The sequence below is a fragment of the Bubalus kerabau genome, chromosome 10 (assembly GCF_029407905.1).
Source record: "Bubalus kerabau isolate K-KA32 ecotype Philippines breed swamp buffalo chromosome 10, PCC_UOA_SB_1v2, whole genome shotgun sequence".
NCBI lineage: Eukaryota > Metazoa > Chordata > Mammalia > Artiodactyla > Bovidae > Bubalus > Bubalus kerabau.
The window spans coordinates 25,943,638-25,963,355 of record NC_073633.1 but is presented as its reverse complement, the minus strand read 5'-3'; the positions used below and the strand labels follow the sequence as shown (position 1 = coordinate 25,963,355).

General features: G+C 43.6%; 1 protein-coding gene across 13 annotated transcripts in view; it reads right to left on the bottom strand.

Annotated features, from left to right (window-relative positions):
- Positions 1 to 19,718, bottom strand: part of ACIN1 (apoptotic chromatin condensation inducer 1) — a 38,662-nt gene that overhangs the window by 3,471 nt on the left and 15,473 nt on the right. For 6 of the 13 annotated variants that reach the window (XM_055537057.1, XM_055537056.1, XM_055537052.1 and 3 more), the window contains 9 exons: positions 16,479 to 16,567; positions 14,491 to 15,738; positions 13,840 to 14,055; positions 13,258 to 13,373; positions 5,408 to 5,549; positions 1,914 to 1,956; positions 922 to 1,055; positions 672 to 824; positions 5 to 146 (listed from right to left, as the gene is read on the bottom strand). In XM_055537057.1, the coding sequence (XP_055393032.1) occupies positions 5 to 146; positions 672 to 824; positions 922 to 1,055; positions 1,914 to 1,956; positions 5,408 to 5,549; positions 13,258 to 13,373; positions 13,840 to 14,055; positions 14,491 to 15,738; positions 16,479 to 16,567 (2,283 nt within the window). The other 7 variants (XM_055537053.1, XM_055537054.1, XM_055537061.1 and 4 more) reach the window with 7 other exon arrangements.

The window sequence follows — 19,718 nt, the reverse complement described above, 5'->3', positions numbered from 1 at the left end:
CCACCTTTCTTGACTTCATGTTCCACAGGGGGGGGCAAGGCCACCTCTACTGAGACCTGGGGAGGCACAGGGGCTTCTGCTTCAGGCTCCTTCTCTTCTTCCTCCTCTTCCCTCTGCCCATTCTCCTGGCCCTCGGCAGGTACCACCTATAAGGTATCAGATTAACAGAGGGATTCTTAAACACCAAACTGGCATATTCTTTTCTGCCTCTGGTTTCTTGGGGAGAGACGGTGGTAGTCAGCCTAAAGTGTTCTTTCCACTAGTGGGGGAGATTTCATTATTAGGTTCACCTCCGCCAGGTCCTGGGATTGGTAATACCTTAACTCGTCCATGAGGAAAACTAAGGCAGGATTTGGCAAATTTTTTCTGTATAGAGCAAGACAGTAAACATTATAGAGTTTGTGAGCCATACAGCTCCAACTACTCAATTCTTGATATTATAGCACATAAGCAGCCATAGAGAAAGTAAATGAACTGGTTTAACTGTTCTAACAGAACTTCATTACAGGCAACAGGTTAGATTTTGTATTCTGCTGACCCATACAAAGGTCAATTAAGCCAACCCTCTGCACAGACAGATTTCCCTTCTAGAGCTCCACCTCAGCTCCCTACTTAGCTGCTCACTCTGCATTCAGGCCCCCCTCCCCCAAAGTGGGGCACAGGAGCCTTACCTGAGTGACAGTCCGGCATATTTTCAGCCCCTTGTCATGGGTCCCATCATCACCATTACGCTCTGTCTCATCCTCAGAGATTCGGGAGTCGTCAGCATGAAGATCCACAACAGCCTCCTGCCCCGCCAGGGGTTTGATGTCGGGGATGAGGCTCTGGGACACAGATACCCCCCCACCCCGTTACACTGGGCCCACGTCTACTCCCACCGCATGTGTCTCATCCCCCCTTCCCCGGCCCCTCCCACCTCACCTTGAGTGACTCGGTGGTGATACTGATGGAGGGTTTCTTCTGGGTGGTGGCTGTGCTGGCTCCCCAGCGCCGCTTCCGACTAGGCTGGCCCCCCTCTGTGTCACTGTTTCCAGCCGGCACCCCCTTGGTAGCTGCTGTCCCCAAGAAACAGGACCCCACAGTTAAGATGGTCCCAGGCTCTCTGCTGGTTCACACCACAACACCCACAGGTAGCCTTCAACTGGAATTTTAGTAAAAGGTTAACTTAAAGATATCACTTTTGGGGACTGGGGAAATCGTGTTTCAGAGTAAACAGAAGGCCTGGAGCCACTTCCTGAAAGATTAGAACTACTGATCTCTGAAGGCAAAAAGGGAGAAGTAACTAGGCTGGTGAGCATTTAAACTTTTACTGGTAGAAAACCCTAAAGCACTGGGGAAGACATACTGAGGATGACATGGGAATGAGAAAAGACTGTATGATAATAAAATTCAAGTTAGTTTTAGATCATGACATGACCTGGTTATGCTTTAGGTTAATATTCACACTAATAGATTGATATTTAAGTCATAAAGATCTATTAAATATTACACTTTTGTCAACTTAAAGAGTTCCTCACTGAAAAATGCTTAAGTTGTTACTGTTTGAGGTGTGGGAACTCTCGTTTTCTCAGATGTGCTCTTATAATAAGGCATAAACTGGTAAGCATTTTATAGGAATCCCTCAAACCTACTCCTGAAAAAAGTAGGACTATAGGTAAGTAATGGTGAGACACTTCACAGTGTATCTCATTAGGGTTAAGAAAGAAATGGGGGAAAAATGACAAGAATTGTTTATGAAGTTCTGAATTATGAACTGGAGCCTTAACTATGCCATAGATTTGCTGGGTGGAGCTGCTGGGATGGCAAGGGGTGACCCAAGAATGCCACTGAGAGAGAATGGGAGTCTATTTCTCTATGAACTCTGAGTTTTACGGTACTCTGGACCTGTGTCAGGGATTTGGGGCTAGACTTACAGACAACGGAGATCTTCCTCTTGAATGATTTGGGCAGCAAGCTCTGTATAGAGAAGAAAGGGGTGGGGGGAAAAAAGAGAAAGAGACACACCCCACAGAGAGGTGGAAAGGAGGTTAGATGGGGCAGTCTTAGCATAGGTTCCAAAGACACAGAGAGATAGAGACACAGAGACAGACAGAGACCAAAACAGAAGCGGCAAACGGCAAAAACGAAGCAGAATCAATGCAAGTTAGAGAAAAAAATAAAACCAAACATCACAGCAGGGAAAAGTCATCTAGTCCATACCACACCTATGTATTAGCTTAACCAGAAATAAGCTGGAAGAAGAATTTCAATAGCCTCCCAGCCCTTTAAAAGCATTGGTCATGCCCTCTTCCACTGGTCTCTATGGATGGAGAGGATGCCAAACCCAACAAGCTATGCCCAAAACTGAGTTATGTAGTCCTTCTAAGGTCTTCCTTGCTAACTGGAGCAAAATATGAGTAAACAAGGAAAACCAACTTTGGGATGGCAACTGTGACAGTATAACCCTCCTCCACTCAGTGCCCAGCCTGCATCCGCTGACAGCAGACCCGCGCAGCTTGGACAGCAGACTTAGAACTGCCTGGGTCACTGCCGCACTGTGGAAAAGGGCGGCACCAGCCTCACTGGAGAGGAGCCTCTCAAGCCAAGTGCCGACACAAAGAATTTAAAGGTGTCTTTGGTAAAGACAAGATTTTATGAAGGGCAGACAGTACCCAGGAAGAGTTTCAGACTTTCCGACCACTGTACTAAGCTCTAGCAGAGCCCTACTATGTCGTCTCCAAACAGGGCATATGCCTTAGGGGCTCTGTCAATGACCAGAAACTTCCCAACTTGCTTCTGAGCAAGTTTCTGCCCCCAAACACTCAGTGGAAGACTGTGGACAGAGCAAAAAGAGGAAGAGAGAGCAAAAAGGGGAATAGAGCATTTTCAGATTTAAGTGCTTATTTCTGGAAAAACTAAGACCTACCACCCTTCTAAAGGGTAGGGCAGGAGCCCTCTTGATGAAATCCCTTTCCCCCATCCGCCCCCCAGCCCCGTTTGTGTTGTCTAACCAAGTCTCCTTGGTCTCCTTTAAGGGCCAGCCTGACCCCTAGCCAGGCCGCTCTTGATGGGTAAGTTAGTGAGAAAAAAAAAAGTCTTAATTAAAACAGGTAGAACATGAACCAAATAAATAAATCCAATAAAGAAATCAGAATAAAGATAAAGAAAAAAAATCAAAATAAAAGATTAAAAAAAGAGGAGAAAGAAGAAAATAAAGAGGAAAATAAACTAGGAATATGACAAATGTTCCAGGTACCATCTCACACCTGGGATCTTCAGTTCAGCCAATCGCACCTCACTGTGTACTGTATCTAGTCAACCGCCGGTCCAATCAGAATGAGCCCTCCCTGCTAGGCGCTGTGCAATTGGTGGGGGGTTGGGTTGGCAAAAAAGGTGGGCGCACGGCGTGGTGGTCGGCACGGCACTGCCAGAGTCCTCCCAGGGGCGCACGGGGGCGGGAGGGAAACGTGTGGGGGGACGCTGCCCAGTTTCCATGATGTCAAGACAGTTCACTGGCGGTGGCCAGGCTCAGCGAGGGGTACAGGGGGAACAGGGGCAGAGACATCAGTTCTGGCCCTGCAGGGGCATCATCCTGTAGTCCCTGATGAGATGGCCTGTGAGTAGCAGGAATGGTCCTGGCCTTTTATCGTGAGAGGCAGGCAGGACCCTATGTCCACCAGTGGCAAGCTGCAGCAACACCACCACCCAGTGCTTGGAATCCAGGTGATGACTTCAGAGTCCCTTTCTCCTCTGCCTGTAACTGGGGAGGGGGTCCTCTCACCGAGTGGGTTCATGAAGCCTCTGTTGAAGGCAGCCTGGGGGTAGTAGGTGGATAGCCCCAGGACCTGGCACACATTCAGCAGCAAGGTCAGAATACTTTTCTTCTGAGTGGTGTGTGGCATCTCCTCAGGGACTCCCGCTGAGACAGTGGTTCCAGTCAGGTGGATGGATGAGCCCCTGCCTCCAGGGATGGAGGAGAAGTTGGAGCAACCAACATGCTGCCCTTCACCATGGACAACAGGGACCAAAGGAAAGTCCATCTGATGAGCAAATGATGATACATGGCTGGGCTGTCATCAGCATTAAATCCCTGGGCTCAGACCCTAGACTTCTCTGCAGGGTTCCTAGTCGTCACAGCTTAAGCCGAGAGCCCCACTTGGTATTTTACAGCTGGCACTGTGATCACAAACATTGACTCTTTAGGAGGTCTTGGTGCCCTAGTTGGGGATCCCAACAGTCTGCAGCAAACAAGGCAACCCACAGTCCTCAAAAGGGCAAGGGCGTGTGGGCAGGCGCCCCAGCACTGACACAAGCTCTTCTTGGGGTGTCCCAAAGAGGGAGATGATGCAAGTCCACCCCTTTCCAAATGCTTTTTGCTTTCTTAATACAAGTCTCTCCAGAACAGTGCTCTTCTTGGCCCCCTGATGTAAGCCAAGGCAGGGAGGCAAAAGGGGGCCCATCACAGGATCCCATACACATGCCCCCCTCTGGCCAAGACACCTGGATAGCAGACTCGGCTCTGACTGGGCAGCTCAGTAGCAGCGGTTGGGTCCAGAGGAAGAGGCGGCATCAGCGATTGGCCAGTTGGGCAGGGTTATATTTTACGGGCGGATTACCGTACATGAGGTACTTGGACAAAGTTTTACGGGGAAGAAGGACCTTGTAATAAATAATATTCTGCACATCAAATCACTTTCACCGGCCCCCACCCCCGCAACACACACCAAAGAAAGGCTACACACACAACAGTCCCTCCCACCCTGTTACTCTCGTCCCAAACCCAGCTAATTCTTTCTCTAATTACTTTAAGAGCCAAGAAGACTTCGCTGGCTCTGATGGGAGGAGCCCCCTGAATTGGGTGCAGGACACAAGATAACATATATGTCCAAAAAGTAAGTTGAGGCGTCACAAAAATAGCCAAGGGGCCTCTGGGATCACCCCAGGAGCTGGCTTCTAAGTAGCTTCATCTTGCAACAAAACCACTGGGGGGCAGATCAGCAACAAAAATTCCTCAGCGTGGTACTCAGCGGAGATCCACCAAAGCCCACTAGATGGCGCTGAGCCCCAACATGCTTTTAAAAAGGAGGGAAAGCTAGGGGGCTACCACAGGGAGAAGCTAGAGAAGGCAGCAGGGAAAGCTAAACCTGGGTCTTAGATAAAGGGCCATTAACTGACTTTCTGGGCGGTAACAAACTTCCCCAACTGCACTTCCCCAACAAGGAAAGGGGGATGAAGGAGCCCTGTCCCATCACACGGGGTCTCCCTGGCTAAACCAGCGAATTCTCCCTTGGCCTTGTCCTAATTCAAATCTTTGCCTAGTCCCTTTTTTAAGCTATCCCACTGTGGAAGAGGGATCACTGGAGTGTTCTACTCTTTCCCCTACATCCACTCCTGCCCACCCACCCCAGTAGGTGGCTTGGATATTTACCTCTTTCTTCTCCTCATCCTCAGCATTGCCCTCTGGGCGATCATCATTGCTGACTTGGTCTGCAATAGGCATGGGGGGCTCTGGAACCTCATTTTCAGGTCTGTTTTCACTTGTGTCCATGGTCACTTCCTCCTTCTCCTCACTGTCAGTATGGGAATGGGTTGGGGGGCAGGAAAGAACCAAGGGGAAGAGAGAACAAGATGTTAGGTTTTGCGTCAAGGAAACCTCCATGCCTCAACACTTGGGTGGGATTGGGAGGGCTGCTTTTCAGATCAAACTAGAGACCTTGCCCCCACAGGAAATGCAGACAACCTTTTTCCTAGGGGAAAGAGCACAGATCACACCAACCATGTCCTCCCACTGCCCAGATGGGATAAAGCTGTGATGTGTTAAGGTCAGGACTCCAATGCTCTTAGGTAGTTCACCAGAGCACTCTTATATGAAGAGGAGAAACATCCCTCTCTGAAAAGTCCCTCAAAAGTGATTGTTATTTGCCCACAACCCCAGGGCCTCCCCAGCCCATGGTCACGGGCACTCTTATTTAACCAAACTGCATGAGAAACTAAGGGAAGCCCAAGTCCTTAAAAAGATGAGAAAGAGCAGCCAAGGCTGTGGCAAATGACCCCAACCTTGTTGTTTAATCAACTGCTTAGGGTAAAAGCCTAATGACCTACAGATCTGGAGATACCAGGAATGGAGAAATGGTGGGGTGCAGGCTGTAGGGAGAGTAGGGCTGGTGAGGGTTCAAGCTTCAAGGACTCTCTCTAATCCAAAAGGAAAAATTAACACTGCCAAAGTATGAAAGCTCAGAGAAGAACCAGGCCACTTTTACCTGCTCAGAGGTGTAGGAATTGTTCTTACATTCGGCTTTCGCCCAGTTTCTCCCACTCCCTTATTCCAACTTCCAAGAGATAAAGAGAGCAGGCCTCCCAGTCAGGACACACCCTCCCCCACACCACGCTTCCCACCCCCCGGTGCCCCCCCACAACACTGAACCCACTCCCCCACCCCTCCGAATCACACAAGTAGGGTCCCACTGCAGGCAATGAATCTCAGAGTTCACTTCAGATAAACTAGCTTCCCAACTTCTTTTTTCTGTCTTCATCCCTAACTTGTATCTCTAATCTCACCCCCACTACCACCCAAACACTGAGGTGGGGAGGGGAGGGCGGGGAACAAATCAAGATGAACAGGGTCCCCTCTCTAAGTCTCAAGAGAGAGGAAGCCAAGCCTCCACAGGCTGATAACCAGCACCGAAAATTCGGCATTCTCGACAGGCTGCCTGACACTCAGAGGTCAGAACAGCCTCCCCAGAGCATGGGAGGGATGCACGGGAAGGGTGGGGGGGGGGGAGAAAATCGGAACTGTGCCCCCAGCTAATAGGCTCCCACAGAAACACGAGATTCAACTGCCTGAATCTAAAGAAAAGGCTCATCCAAAAAATACCTATTTCCCACACAGAGAGGGCAAGTGAGGCCAATTAGAAATCAGGCAGGAAGGACAAAGGGGGAAGCAGAATGACTGAAAACAAACCAAAACCAAAGACGGAATGAAAGCCATGGGAAAGAGAAGGGAGATGAGGGGGGCTCGAGCGGTAGGGAAAAAGGATACATGGAAATGTGAAGCTCTCACCCTTCTTTGCTTTCTGATAACATGATTTTTTTTCTCCCCCTGGAAGTGCTGTTTATCCCTTTCTGGAATGGAAGAAATAACAAAAACCAAACAAAAAAATCCTAAAAAATTTAAAAAAACAAAACAAAACACCTTCCTTGTCCCAAGATCCCACCACCTCCTCCCCGGCCACCCGATCCAGAGAGAGAAAATCGAGATGCAGCAACTGGGGATCCAAAAAATGGTAAATGGAAGGAGAGGTGGTGGTGGTGAGGGGAGGCTAAAATAGATCTGGATTTTAAGAGATAAGCGTTAAGTCCTCACGGCAAACCCCGAATTCGGCTGGATTGGTCTCCCTGGAGGAGGAGGAGGAGGAGGGCCAGGCTGCTGGTAGTGGCTGGCTCTATTGTACTGGCGGAGCGGTGGCGATCAGCCGGAGACATGCAGGGGAGCCATCTTGCCACTTACCCAGCAGCCCGTGTGTGCGGATGGGGGAGGGCCCTGCTGCAGCAGGGGAGGGGAAAGGAGAGAGGGAGGGCGCTGAGTGAGCAAGGTTCTTATCCTCTGGCGAGCTACTCGGAGCTCACTGCTGGCTCGATAGGCCTGGCCCTTTCCCTTCTTTTCTCAGGTTACAGCAGCTAACGAGGCCTAACCCCAAAGGGGAAGGGTGCTCTCTCCTTGTCTTCCCAGGGGCAGGGGAGGGGGCTGGGTGGAGAGGACAAAGTTACAGCTCTTTGCTTGGAAGATTCCAGAGAATAGAAAGAAAGGAAACAGCAGAACTGGAAGTGAAAAAATGGTAAGAAGGAAGATAACAAGGCCAAAGTTGAACAGAGACAGAGGGGAGGGTCATGAGCAATTTTTTAGGTGTCCATCTTCCTCTATCCCAGAAGCCGGGCATGGAACATTGAAAACTGATCAGCTGGCTCAAGGTGGGAAGGCGGGATAAGATTTGGCACTATCTAATCACTATATAGTAACTGGCTGCTTACGGCAGCAATGACCACGTGTTACTACTTCAGGGAGATGAAAGGAAAGGATAAGCAGAGGTGCTTTCTGAATTACCAGTAGAGGAGGGGAGAGGTATCTCTAAAGAGAAGACAGACAACTTTGTTTCAGAGTCTTTAATAAGGTCACCCTGCCCCAGGGTCTGCAGGAGCCAAAAAGAAAAGGATAAGCAGGGCAAGGGGACCTTGCCTAAAGCATGAAGGCCGCGTTTTGGAGCAAGGGCTCCCAAGTGAGGGCTCTGGAGTACATAAGGGAAGTGAGAGGACTGTTACTGGGAATGGGGCGGGGTGGAGGTGTGTGTGCAGATCTGTTGGGCAAAAAGTGATTGGGAACTTCACAGAAATGATTAATTATGGGCATCTCCGAACTAATGTAAAATGTGAAGCTATCTCTACCCATTCAGAACAGCACTCAGTAGATGCTCAAAATGCTCATCTGTTGACTACAAAAGTGCTCCTTTCGTAGCCTAGTCGCAGTAAAGGTTTAACATTAGAACAAACTTCTGGATTCTTAACCAAAAGCTTAATATTATCTCATTCGTAATACCAGAGCTTTTAGCTAGGACTGACATTTCCTCCCGCTGCTTACAATCGTAAATGCACACACCAACCGCATGCTAGAGCAGTCACATGTAACATCACAGCTCCTCTGCCCTTAGCGGTCCCCGTCTGCTCAGTAAGATTGCGAGTCTGGAGTCAATGGCCTAGGGCTCAATCCAGGCCCCAGCTCCACCTCACACAAGGAGCACACAAGTGATACTGAGCGAGTTTCTGATCCTCTCTGTGTATCAGTTTCTTTATCTGTCAAGTTGGGGTAATAACAATATCTATCTCATCTAACAGTGTGATAAGGATTTGCTCTTAGGAACCTGGTTTGGAAGACACCCCAAGTCAAGGCAAGGATATGCGTAAAACAACATGTATGTTTAACAGGCCGTTATCTCATCTGAGACTACCTATGGAGCTTTTAAAAGAGTGTCCTCAAAGTGTAGACTGCTGTTTCTATGATGTAAAGGCAATAACTGGTTTGTGGGGTTCCACTAATGCCCTCCCACTGTCTAGTGCCCTCTGGTTACTTGCCCCTTACCCTGCAGAGTTCCTCAAGGTCAGGGACACCTAGCCTGGAGCCTAACACAAAGAAATGTTCAGTAAATATTTCCAAATTAGGTTGTCATTGTGGGTCCAAGTAAGATACTTTAATAAATGATTGCTGCATTAAAAGTTTTCCTAATATTTTTTAGACAGAATTCCCACAAAGACCATTACCTTATAGAGAAACATTACCTTCAAACATCCTCAAATACATGTTCCCTGTCCATCAATTGTCCTAAAATACTTTCGGCTGCCAATACGCCTCTCCAAAAGTGGCTTTCTTGGAGGAAGAATTTTAATAGCAATTCTACGTCATATTTTTCAAGCATAAGAATTTTACAATGCTATCTATCCTTGGCCTTCATGAGATATGGGTTTGTGCCATCTACTCCCTCATGATCAAACCTATGGGATCTAAGAATTACCAAAACTTTTCTAAGAGGAAACTTCGAAACTGTCCCCAAAAAGGGGACTCAATCTACTTGCAGGACTAGTCCCAAAGTCTTCTTAGCTATGTGTCAAGAGCCCCACGCAGCATTTCTTGGTAGTCCCTTTTAGACAAAAGGTATCTCCTTTTCCACTATTTAAGTTCTTGCACAAATGTTTCTGATACCTTTGAAAAGAAAGTGAAACTGCATGGGGATTGGGGGTGGGTGATGTTGTTGTTAGTCAGTAAGGCACGTTGGAGTCTTTTGTACCCCATGAACTGGAGTCCGCCAGGCTCCTCTATCTATGGGATTTCTCAGGCAAGAATACTGGAGAGGGTTGCCATTTCCTTCTCCAGGGTATCTTTTCCGACCCAGAGATGGAACCTGTCTCTTGCACTGGCAGGCAGATTCTTTACCAGTGAGCCACCAGAGTGATACCTACCCATAATTAAACAGCAAACAAAGCATTTGCAGCCCAGAAAAGGACAGAACTAGTTGAGGGCTAATAACATCACATTAGAGTTTGTATCTGAATATGAATGAGATTCAAAGAAACTAATGGAAAAGGGAAATTTCTATAGACATTTATGTTTGAACTTTATTGTAGAAAATTCACAAAGAGCTGAGGACTGATATGAAATTTAAATAATAGTGGGATTTGACTACCTTTGGTAGTGAGATTGAAATACAGAATACCCTCAGGAGCATACTAGTTCCAAGATAACCAAGGAGAGTATGGTTTAAGAGGGTACATCCTTAGATACCAACTTCTCAGTGAGTGAACTCTATTGATAACAATAAATTCTACTTTTTAAAAATTATGCATCATTAGGCATACTGGCACTGTAGATCCCCTAGGGAGTATCAATTACACTGTCATATTGGTTTAAAGAACCATTTCCTTCCTGCTATTCAGGCAAAAGGACAACTAAACACAGTGTCAAGGACCCAACAATTCTACTGCCTGCAAGGTTTGTATATACAGGAAGGTTTTATTTAGAAAAATTGGGGTTTGAATTAACTACTACTGGATGATACAGTTGTCCATACACAGTTTTTCCTTTCCCTTTCCTTTTTTCCTTTTTTTTTTAATGTAAAAAAGAGAGTACCCTTTTTTCCTGTGTATGAGTAAATTTTTGTTCTATCTATAGCAGGCAGGGCTGGATTTTGGAACAGGGCTCAAATTAAACAGGACTGAGGGCTCACAAATTCCTGCCCCAAGAAATAAAAAAGATACCTTACCTCATAAATCTAGAATCCCTCAGGGAACAATCAGAATCACAATGGATTTAACCAACCACAGCAAAAAAAAAAAATTTAGGTCATCTCTTCCAAGTGGTGAGAGATCCTTGAAGTCTAATTTTTTTTTAACACTTTACTGAATCAATGGGCCCTAGCTCTATTTTTTAAGTCATGTGACTTCTTGTTGAGGCAGAGAGGAAAACCAAGGTTAAGCCACAAATGGGTCTTTTTCATTTAGCACTCACTGTTGTTTCATCTCACTTTTAAAATTGGCCAGGCTCCAGAGATGACCAGGCTAAACACTAGCACTCAAGAGGGGTGAAAGACCAGGAGGAGTGTTGTGAATCAATTTAGCAGGGCCTCCAGAAATGTAGCCAAACTTCTCAAAGACTCATTTACCAAATCCAGTGCCAGAATATCCTATGGGTTTTGCGCATGTAATTCTGTTAGGCTGCCAAATAGACCACCTGAAAGGCAGACGGAAGGAAAGCAGGTAACCAGGGATGTGTATGAGCCACTCTTGAGCTGAGACTGCATTCCTAATCTATGGGCTGCTCCACGGAAATCTGCCTGGGCAATAATGGGCAATCTCAGGATTTGCCCCAGGTGCCATCTGCTATCTCCTTGCCAGAATCAATGGGACTAGATGACCTCAGTCTTAAAATACAGGTCAAAGCCCCCTTTACTTGAGGAGAAAAACTCTGTATGAGACTCCAAGGTTCATTTGCCCTGGACCTACATGCAAAAATCCAGAAATAAGGTGCTTTAAAACAGCATACAGTGCCACTCTGTTGCCAGGATCTCAGAGACCTACAGGACTTTATGGTAAGCAAGGAGCCTTTCATAAAATCACTTGTTTCTCATGGTGCACAGAAAGCACTTCCTCAGACCCAATTAGTAGCAGGTTTTCAATACATACTTTGAAACTGCCATTAAAGAAAAGACATATTGTACTTCCATGGGATGAAGGAGGGAAAGGCAGGTATTATCTCTGATTGATGGATAGAAAAGGGAAGGTGTCACCCCATTTCCTCATCGATGGTGTAGCTGGGAAATCCTGAACACGTTCAGAATTCGCTGGGTTTTCACTTTAAGGTCCTAGAAGAAAAACCCCTTTCCAAAGGATAATGTACCAATTTCAAAAGGGAAAAACAAAAACTTTTTTCAAAGGCAATAGAGTGAACTTTTAGCTTTCAAACCAAAAATGTAATGGCCACAAGATGGCAGCAGAGACAACAATATTAGTATAGGCAGTAGCGAGGGTATATCCTAAGGCAAAAGCTATATAATGATTACATGAAAGTGAAAGTGAAGTCGCTCAGTCATGCCCGACTCTTTGCGACCCCATGGACAGTAGCCTGCACCAAGCTCCTCCGTCCATGGGATTTTCAAGGCAAGAGTACTGGAGTGGGTTGCCATTTCCTTCTCCAGGGAATCTTCCCAACCCAGGGATTGAACCCACGTCTCTCACATTGTAGACAGACACTTTACCGTCTGAGCCACCAGGGAAGTCCAGTTATTACATAACTATTGTTAAAAGTCTCAAAAAAAAATGAGACAATAAATCAATCATGTCATTGCCCACCACCCTCCAAAATCAAAGGCAAAAGGTAGTCTGAAGTTCTAAGAAGAATTTACATTACTAGACATATACATAAAAATGAAAATCATATTGCTAGTATTAGTGTTAATGCTATCAAAGCAATCATGGAACAAAGTTAGGCCAACTGTCTACTCAAGACATTTTCTGATGCTGAAAAGGTAAGCAATCTTATTTCTACAATGCTTTGTCATTTCCCATGAGACTTCAAAGCCAAGAATTTTGGTTCAATGGCATCTTAATTTGTAATATATACTCAACAAATGAATGACAATTTTCAATTACTAATTTAATTTGATATAAGTATATTCTAAAGCTAGATTTGTAAGGAATAAAAAATTCACATTAAGTGCATAAATGGTAAAATCAATCCAAGGGTCTCAGAAGAGAGAAGCTTCTGACTTGATATGGACTTCATATTTTGCTGTACTGTATACTGTGAGAAGTAACTAGGATAGACTGTGACTAATAAAATTGTAGCTAATAACCAGAGAAAACACAAAAACTAAAAAACAGCACCCTGTTTTTTTTTTAGATCCTCAACATCCTTTATTAAACTGTTCCCAGGCTCACAAGCAGCTGGCAAATGTGAGTTAAAATACCTGAATCAATTTCTGCTTCCTCCTTAAAAGAATTGACTCTTTTGGTCAGATGATCCCAGAAAATGGGTTTCCTTTTACTCCCACCACTGCTTTTCAGACTACATTGAGTTCTGGTGGCAGCTATCAAGATAGTATAACTGAAGTCTAGCCTTAGACCAGATACAGCTGTCTTTTTGTTTTATAACGCAACGAAGATTTAGCCAAAAAACCCCAGGGAGCCAAGAACTATCCTACAAATCGAGTTATATCCCAACTGAGAGGTATCACTTACACAGCGTGATGAATCCTTTCTGATTCTGGTAGGTGAGAGGTCGGAGTCTCTGAGGTTTGGGGCTGTGTGGCAGCCGGTGGCTCTGCCTCTTCAGCTTCACACTTCTTTGGGCTCCCCTGTCAGGACAAACACAGCAAAACAAACATAGCCAACGTACTTAAGTCTGCTTGATTCCTTTTCTTTAACATGGGAGCTGATAAAAGGCAGAGCACGACATATATAGTACCAGCTCCAGACATGGCCCTATTATTTAATTTTAAAAAGTGGAATGGAATACTGCTTACAGAATTTCTATGCTAGCAAACATTTTATTAGAATTCTTGAGAGAACTGAGAAGAGGCTTACTTTTTGGCAGAAGAAGAACTGATCCCAAGAGCGCTGAAGGTGAGAACCCTGCTGCTCAGCCTCATGGAGAACTTCCATTAACCAGGAATTGGGAAATACAAGTAGAATCTAACAGGTATCCCCTTCTACATTTCTACTGAGCTTTATCCAGACTGCATTTTCAGTTTTTTAGCTAAGACAGAAGGGAAAATCATGCCTAATCCTGTTTTCCTTTAGGGAGGGGGCATAATACCCTACCCGATCAGGCTGTAACCTCTGGGTCACATGCTTTGCAGCTGGCTCAGGTTGGCTCACAAGCCTCACTTGGATAGAGGATGGGGTGGAAGTCCTCTCCTTTGGCTCAAGGACCTGCAGTTGTGGCAATGGTGGAGCTGCAACCTCCTGACCAGAAGAGGGGTCTTTGGTTTCAGTGTAGCTGGTGCTGCTGGCCCTAGAGACTCCAGGGCTCAAAGACTAAAGAAATGAAACACATTAGCCAAATTATTTTATTTGGTATGTATTCAGTAGATCACTGAGTTTTCCAACTTAATACTTCAGACCTTTTTATCCCTAGATTTGACTTAGTGATTTCCCTATTTCCTAGATTATCCAAAAATTTATTAACTCAGAGTTAGGTGCTGGGTACTGGGATATACACATAAAAAGGTATGACCATACCCTCAAGAAGTTCATAGCCTAGTGGTGGAAATGGGTAGACGGCTTGACCTTTCTTTACAATCAATAGGAATCAAACTGAAAAAGAACCAGTGAATTGAAAACGAGACTGAAAAATGAGAAGTAATCACTGAACTGGGGACTAAAGGAACCTTTTTCTATTCCTGCTGGAAATCATAAGCTCTGTAGGGGTTGAAAACAGTGCAGTACAGACAGAACATCTCCCACACTTACTTTTCTGCTGTTGCTTGATGCTGACCGGGAACGAGAACGGGAACGTGACCTGGACTCTGATGTTGATCTGGAGCCCACCTTGGACCTATCATGAGGGTTGGCATGAGCACGTGCCCCAGACCCATCTCTCTGCTTGGATCTTGGAGGTGAGTGAGACTGAGAGCCTGAACTGTCAGGAGAGCGAGATCTTGACCTAGAACTGGAGGATGAAGATGAGGAGGATCGGCTAGAGGAGGAGTCAGCTGACTGTTTCAATCTGTGGCTTGGAAGAAGGGCATGAGAAGCCCTCCTGCCTTCTTTCTGTTCCAAAGATTCCTCAGTGATCCCTTTGGCCAGTGTGAATTCCTCAATTTTTAGAGGGAGTGGTTGAGTGGATTTTTCTGATTCAGTTTCAAGACCTTTCTGGGCTGAGGATTCAGCTTGTGCGCTTTTCTGAACTAGAGGCAGGACACTCTCCTCTGGCACTTTCTCTACTGGAGATTCAACTTTGGTGTCTGCACGACCTGACAAAGGAGACAAACTTCCCACCAACTGCACAGTATGCTGAGATAGTAATAGCTCCCTGGCCTCACCATCTGCATTAGGAGGAGATAACTGAATAAGGACAGGAGGGGCCGGGCCTTCCATGGGCTCTATTTCTTCTTCACTCTGGAGCTGTGTATTAGGTGGTGGAGAAGATGCTTCCTTGGTAAGTAAAGGTGGGGGAGTCTCCTCCTCACTGGCAGTTAGTTCTGGTTGTAGCACAACCGGGGCCTTCGCCACATCTTCAGTCAATTGAGGAGGGGAAGGAGACTTGGATTTTTCCTCCAAGCCTTTTGAAGATTTTCTTTCTCTTTCTTCTTCTTCAAGAGAAGCTGTTTTCATCTCTTTCTCCTGCTGATGTCTGGCTAGATGACTTCTTCGGGCCTCTTCCTGGGACCTTGTAACTCTCCCTCCTCTCTCTAACCCTTCCTGTTCCTGGGATCTTATAGTTTGGGGTCTCTCATCTGTCACCTCCTCCACTTTTACTATGGGTATCTCTTCTCCCTCTTCCTTAAATTGTTTCAGGACTGGTGCATCTCTAGATTTTTGTCCCTCATCATCATCTTCCTCCTCTTCCTCCTCTTCTTCCTCTTCCTCCTCCTCTTCTTCTTCCTCCTCTGTTTTCAAATTTCGATCTGCTCTGACCCTCAGATTTCTAGAAGGTGTTTCTTGATCCTCTTCCTCCTCTGCAGCCTGGCTACACTCGGAGAGTTTAGCTGCTCTTGCCTGAAAGAAAAGATATTCAACAGTTCAAGGTATATTTGCTCACTATCAACAGAAGAGAAAAAGTATCTCACAAGATACACATATGATGGAGAAACTCGATGATATATGCTTTCAGCAACACTGAGTGACAACAGACATGTGTGACTTAATATGGACTTCATGGGAATCAAAACAAATACAATAATGAAACTGCTAGTACTTCATCTGCTAATTTCAAGCTTTAAAATAAATACGAACTGAACATCTAGAAAGTGTGGGGAGGCGGGCCTGACCTATTTTCAGTAAATGTGATTATTTTGATTTTTTGGATATATTTAATTTGTCCCCATTATTTATTTTTCCAAGGTCGTAATTAACCATTCATATACTTTTGTATTCTGTTCACTTAACACCATATCATACAGCTTTACGGTTTTAAATACTGAATTGTCTGTTTTCTATTTTTTTTTTTGTTTTATTTTGTGTCTGTTTTCTAATAATGTGCTGCCTTCCAAATACAGATCAGCCTGCTAACTTTTACAATTAAGTTTTAATTTTTATATATTCATTTAGAAATCTGAAGGCCAAAGCAGATATAAATTAGAAAACACAAAATGAGAAAAATGTTAAGCAAAGAAGGTGACTATACAGAAAACTAGAAAAAATCAACTCTGAAAATAAGTTGAGGAAAAAGAGGAGGAGGAGATATCCAAAGCATTTCGCAAAGAAGTGAAGGATGCTTTCAGAGACAATAGAGTTACCTGTCTGACTCTGGATGATCGTCTTTCTCCTTTCCTTGGTTTCTCATCATCAGATTCACCTTTCTCTTCAGAAATAGAGGTGCTTTTTCCTATCAAATGAAAGAAAACCAAGTCAGACTTAAAAACACGAACATTCATACAATACTGCTTTCTAAAAGTCAATCAATCAAAGAATATGAGCTGGTCAACACACACCTATATTAATTTCCCCGATCTCTATGTGGAAGAAAAGACCATATGAAGCCCTAAAAGGTCAGGACATGTTGATAATTCCTGCTATGCACATCTGGAATGTTTTACTATCTCAAAGCCAATTCACATATTACAAGTAATTCAAACAAATGTAAAATAACTACCAGGGGCTTCAAATTGTCTATCACAAAGTACATTTATTTCTGTTAAATGTTTTGTCACTGAATCAAAGCTAAAGACTTCATTGTGTTCATTTGATTTTTTTGGACAGCCTATTGCCACTACTTTTGCCCAAAACCTCATGATTAACACACTGGTTTGTAAAACAATAATCTCATGATTACTTAAGAGAAATGATTTTCAGGGCCCTAAGGTTCCTAAAAACTTTTCAAGCCAACTGGACAGGGCTCTGGAAACAGGCCTTCTCTCAATTATGTTTTATATATGGAACTCAAGGTAAGATTAAAGAAAAACAAGTTCTACTATTAAAAGAAAGCTTGTAAATCACCAATGTAGGTCATTCCAATTAATAACTCCAAGTAAAACTGGAAAAAATGTTCACTTACATTCCATGTAAATCACTTAAATAATTTGGGTCTCAGTGTCTTGAGAGAAAATGGAAGTGAGGGGCTGGAAGATCTCTACATTTCCTACCAGTATTAAAATATTACATGGAGTAGAAATGCAAATATTGATGAGAAACAGTTTAGAAAATAGCCTAAAGATAATTACATTCCAGATAGGTACAATACAGTACAAAAGGTTTAAATGATGCACAAACACCTGTTCTACACTAACAGTATTTAAACTAGTGCAAATAATGGCAGATGGTGTGAGAAAAGAGAAGTTTTCTCTTACTTCTATATTTCAGCAATCTAAAGTGAACTAGTCTTGGCTTCTGTAACTAAAAGAAACTTACAAAATGAACTAGAAGACTGCATATACTTTATAAAACTTTATTCTATGATCACTTGATTAACAGGATCTCTGAATATATACCATTTCATATCTAGGTTAGAGAATAAAGACTTTTTTGCATACATAGGAGAAAGAAACTGATTTATTGTAGTTTAACAAATTTTAAAAAAGGCAGAAGGTAGAGGGAGGGATAAACAGGTAGAGCACAGAAGAGTTTTAGGGCAGTGAAAATACCCTGCTATGACACTCTAATGATGGATACGTGTCATTATACATTTGTCCAAACCCACAGAAAGTACATCAAAAGTGAACCCTAAAGCGAGTTACAGACTTCAGTGATTATGATGTGTCAGTGAATATTCACACACTGTAAGAAGTATACCACTCTGGTGTGCAATGTTGATAATAAGAGAGGCTATACATATGTGGGAGGAGCAGAGGGCACATGAGAAATTTCTGTATCTAGCAATTCTGCTGTGAACCTAAAACTACTCAAAAAAAAAAAAAACTTAAAAAAAAAAAACCCCAACAAAAACACTATCCAGATGCTCAAGAATTAAAAAAAAAAAAAAAAAAATTCAAGGGAAGGTAAAAATTTAAATATTGCAGATTTCTTAAACTTATCTACAGACAAAGAAAAGAAAATCCTACACCAAAGTATCAGTTGCTGCTATTTTAGTTTGTGGGACTTATGGTGATTTAAAAACCTGTTTAATGGACTTCTACGCGAAAAGAATCTAAGAAAGAGTGGATATATGTATAACCATTTCTTTCTACTGTGCACCTGAAACATAACACAGCATTGTTATTCAACTATACTCCAAATTAAAAAAAAAAACCCTAGGGAATTCCCTGGTGGTCCAGTGGTTAGGACTCAGCATTTTCATCGCTGAGGCCAGGGTTTGATCCCTGGTCAGGGAACTAATATCCCATAAGCCATGCAGCACAGCCAAACAAATAAATAAAATAAAAGCACCTGTTTTCTTCTAGTTTTTCAAAAATTTTTCTACAGAATACATGCTACTTTTTGTAATAAAACAATCATTTTTAAAATGATAAAATCCTATACTCTGGAGGAAAAACCTACAGAAGAGATTCTCCAATCACCTCAAATACTATAAACAGGAAAAATTCACAGGTCTAGCCATCCCAAGTACTTGCTTTTATCACTTCAAATTCTATATAAGAAACATTCTCTGCTGTTTTATTTCAACTTAAAAAGTGAGCGTTATAAACACATATATGCTCTGAATAAATAAATGTGATTTTTAAGGGAAGGCGGAGAAAGGTATGCATACAGTTAGTCATAAATGTGCTAAACAGGTCAAATAAAATAGTTTTTTAGAGTTATGATTTTAAAATTATGTACAAGCAAATAGCCTTTATCTCCATCAATTATAAACTATATACTATTCTATTAGACCATAATGTGTCAGGAGCCGTGTTAGGCATTACTGACAAAATGGAGGCACGGTCCCCAAACCCCTCTCCTCATTCTGCAGGCACGGATCCCGGGATGAAGGAGTTAGGCCTTGTAATTCTGACTTGTCTTTTCCTCTCCTTCGCTGAGTTGACTGAAAAGGAATATTAAGGTGCTTATTGTTCTTGAGAGGAGCATGAGAAGGCACAAAGCCTTCTGCAGCATTGCTCAGAAAATAATTCATAAAGTTAATCACTGACATTTGTTCAAGGACTGTTACAAGAGTGTTCCAGGATGAGCACATAGGCCATAGCTTGAGGCCATGGGAGGGATTGATATCTGAAGCCTATTTGTGAGGAGAAAGTTTATGGCAAAGGAGTTTACTGAATTTAGGGCTTAGAAATAATTAAAATAGTTAGAAGTTAAAGATTTAAGGAATGTTGTAAAGTTAGCATATTTTACTATAGCTTATAGAAGTTAGGAATTTTTAGAGACACTATAGCTAGAAGCCTTTTTAAGAGATAGTGAGCTCAGGATGTTAGGGGCAAACAGGATTTAGGAAGATAAGTAGTAAACTGAGGAATGTAGCATGAGTTACAATGTAATCACAAGTTAACTATGGGACACTTAGAAGAGGCAGATAATAGATGATAAGGCTGATTCCCAGAGAATCACTGAAGCAGGAACTCTGTTTGAAGAGCAACAGTGAT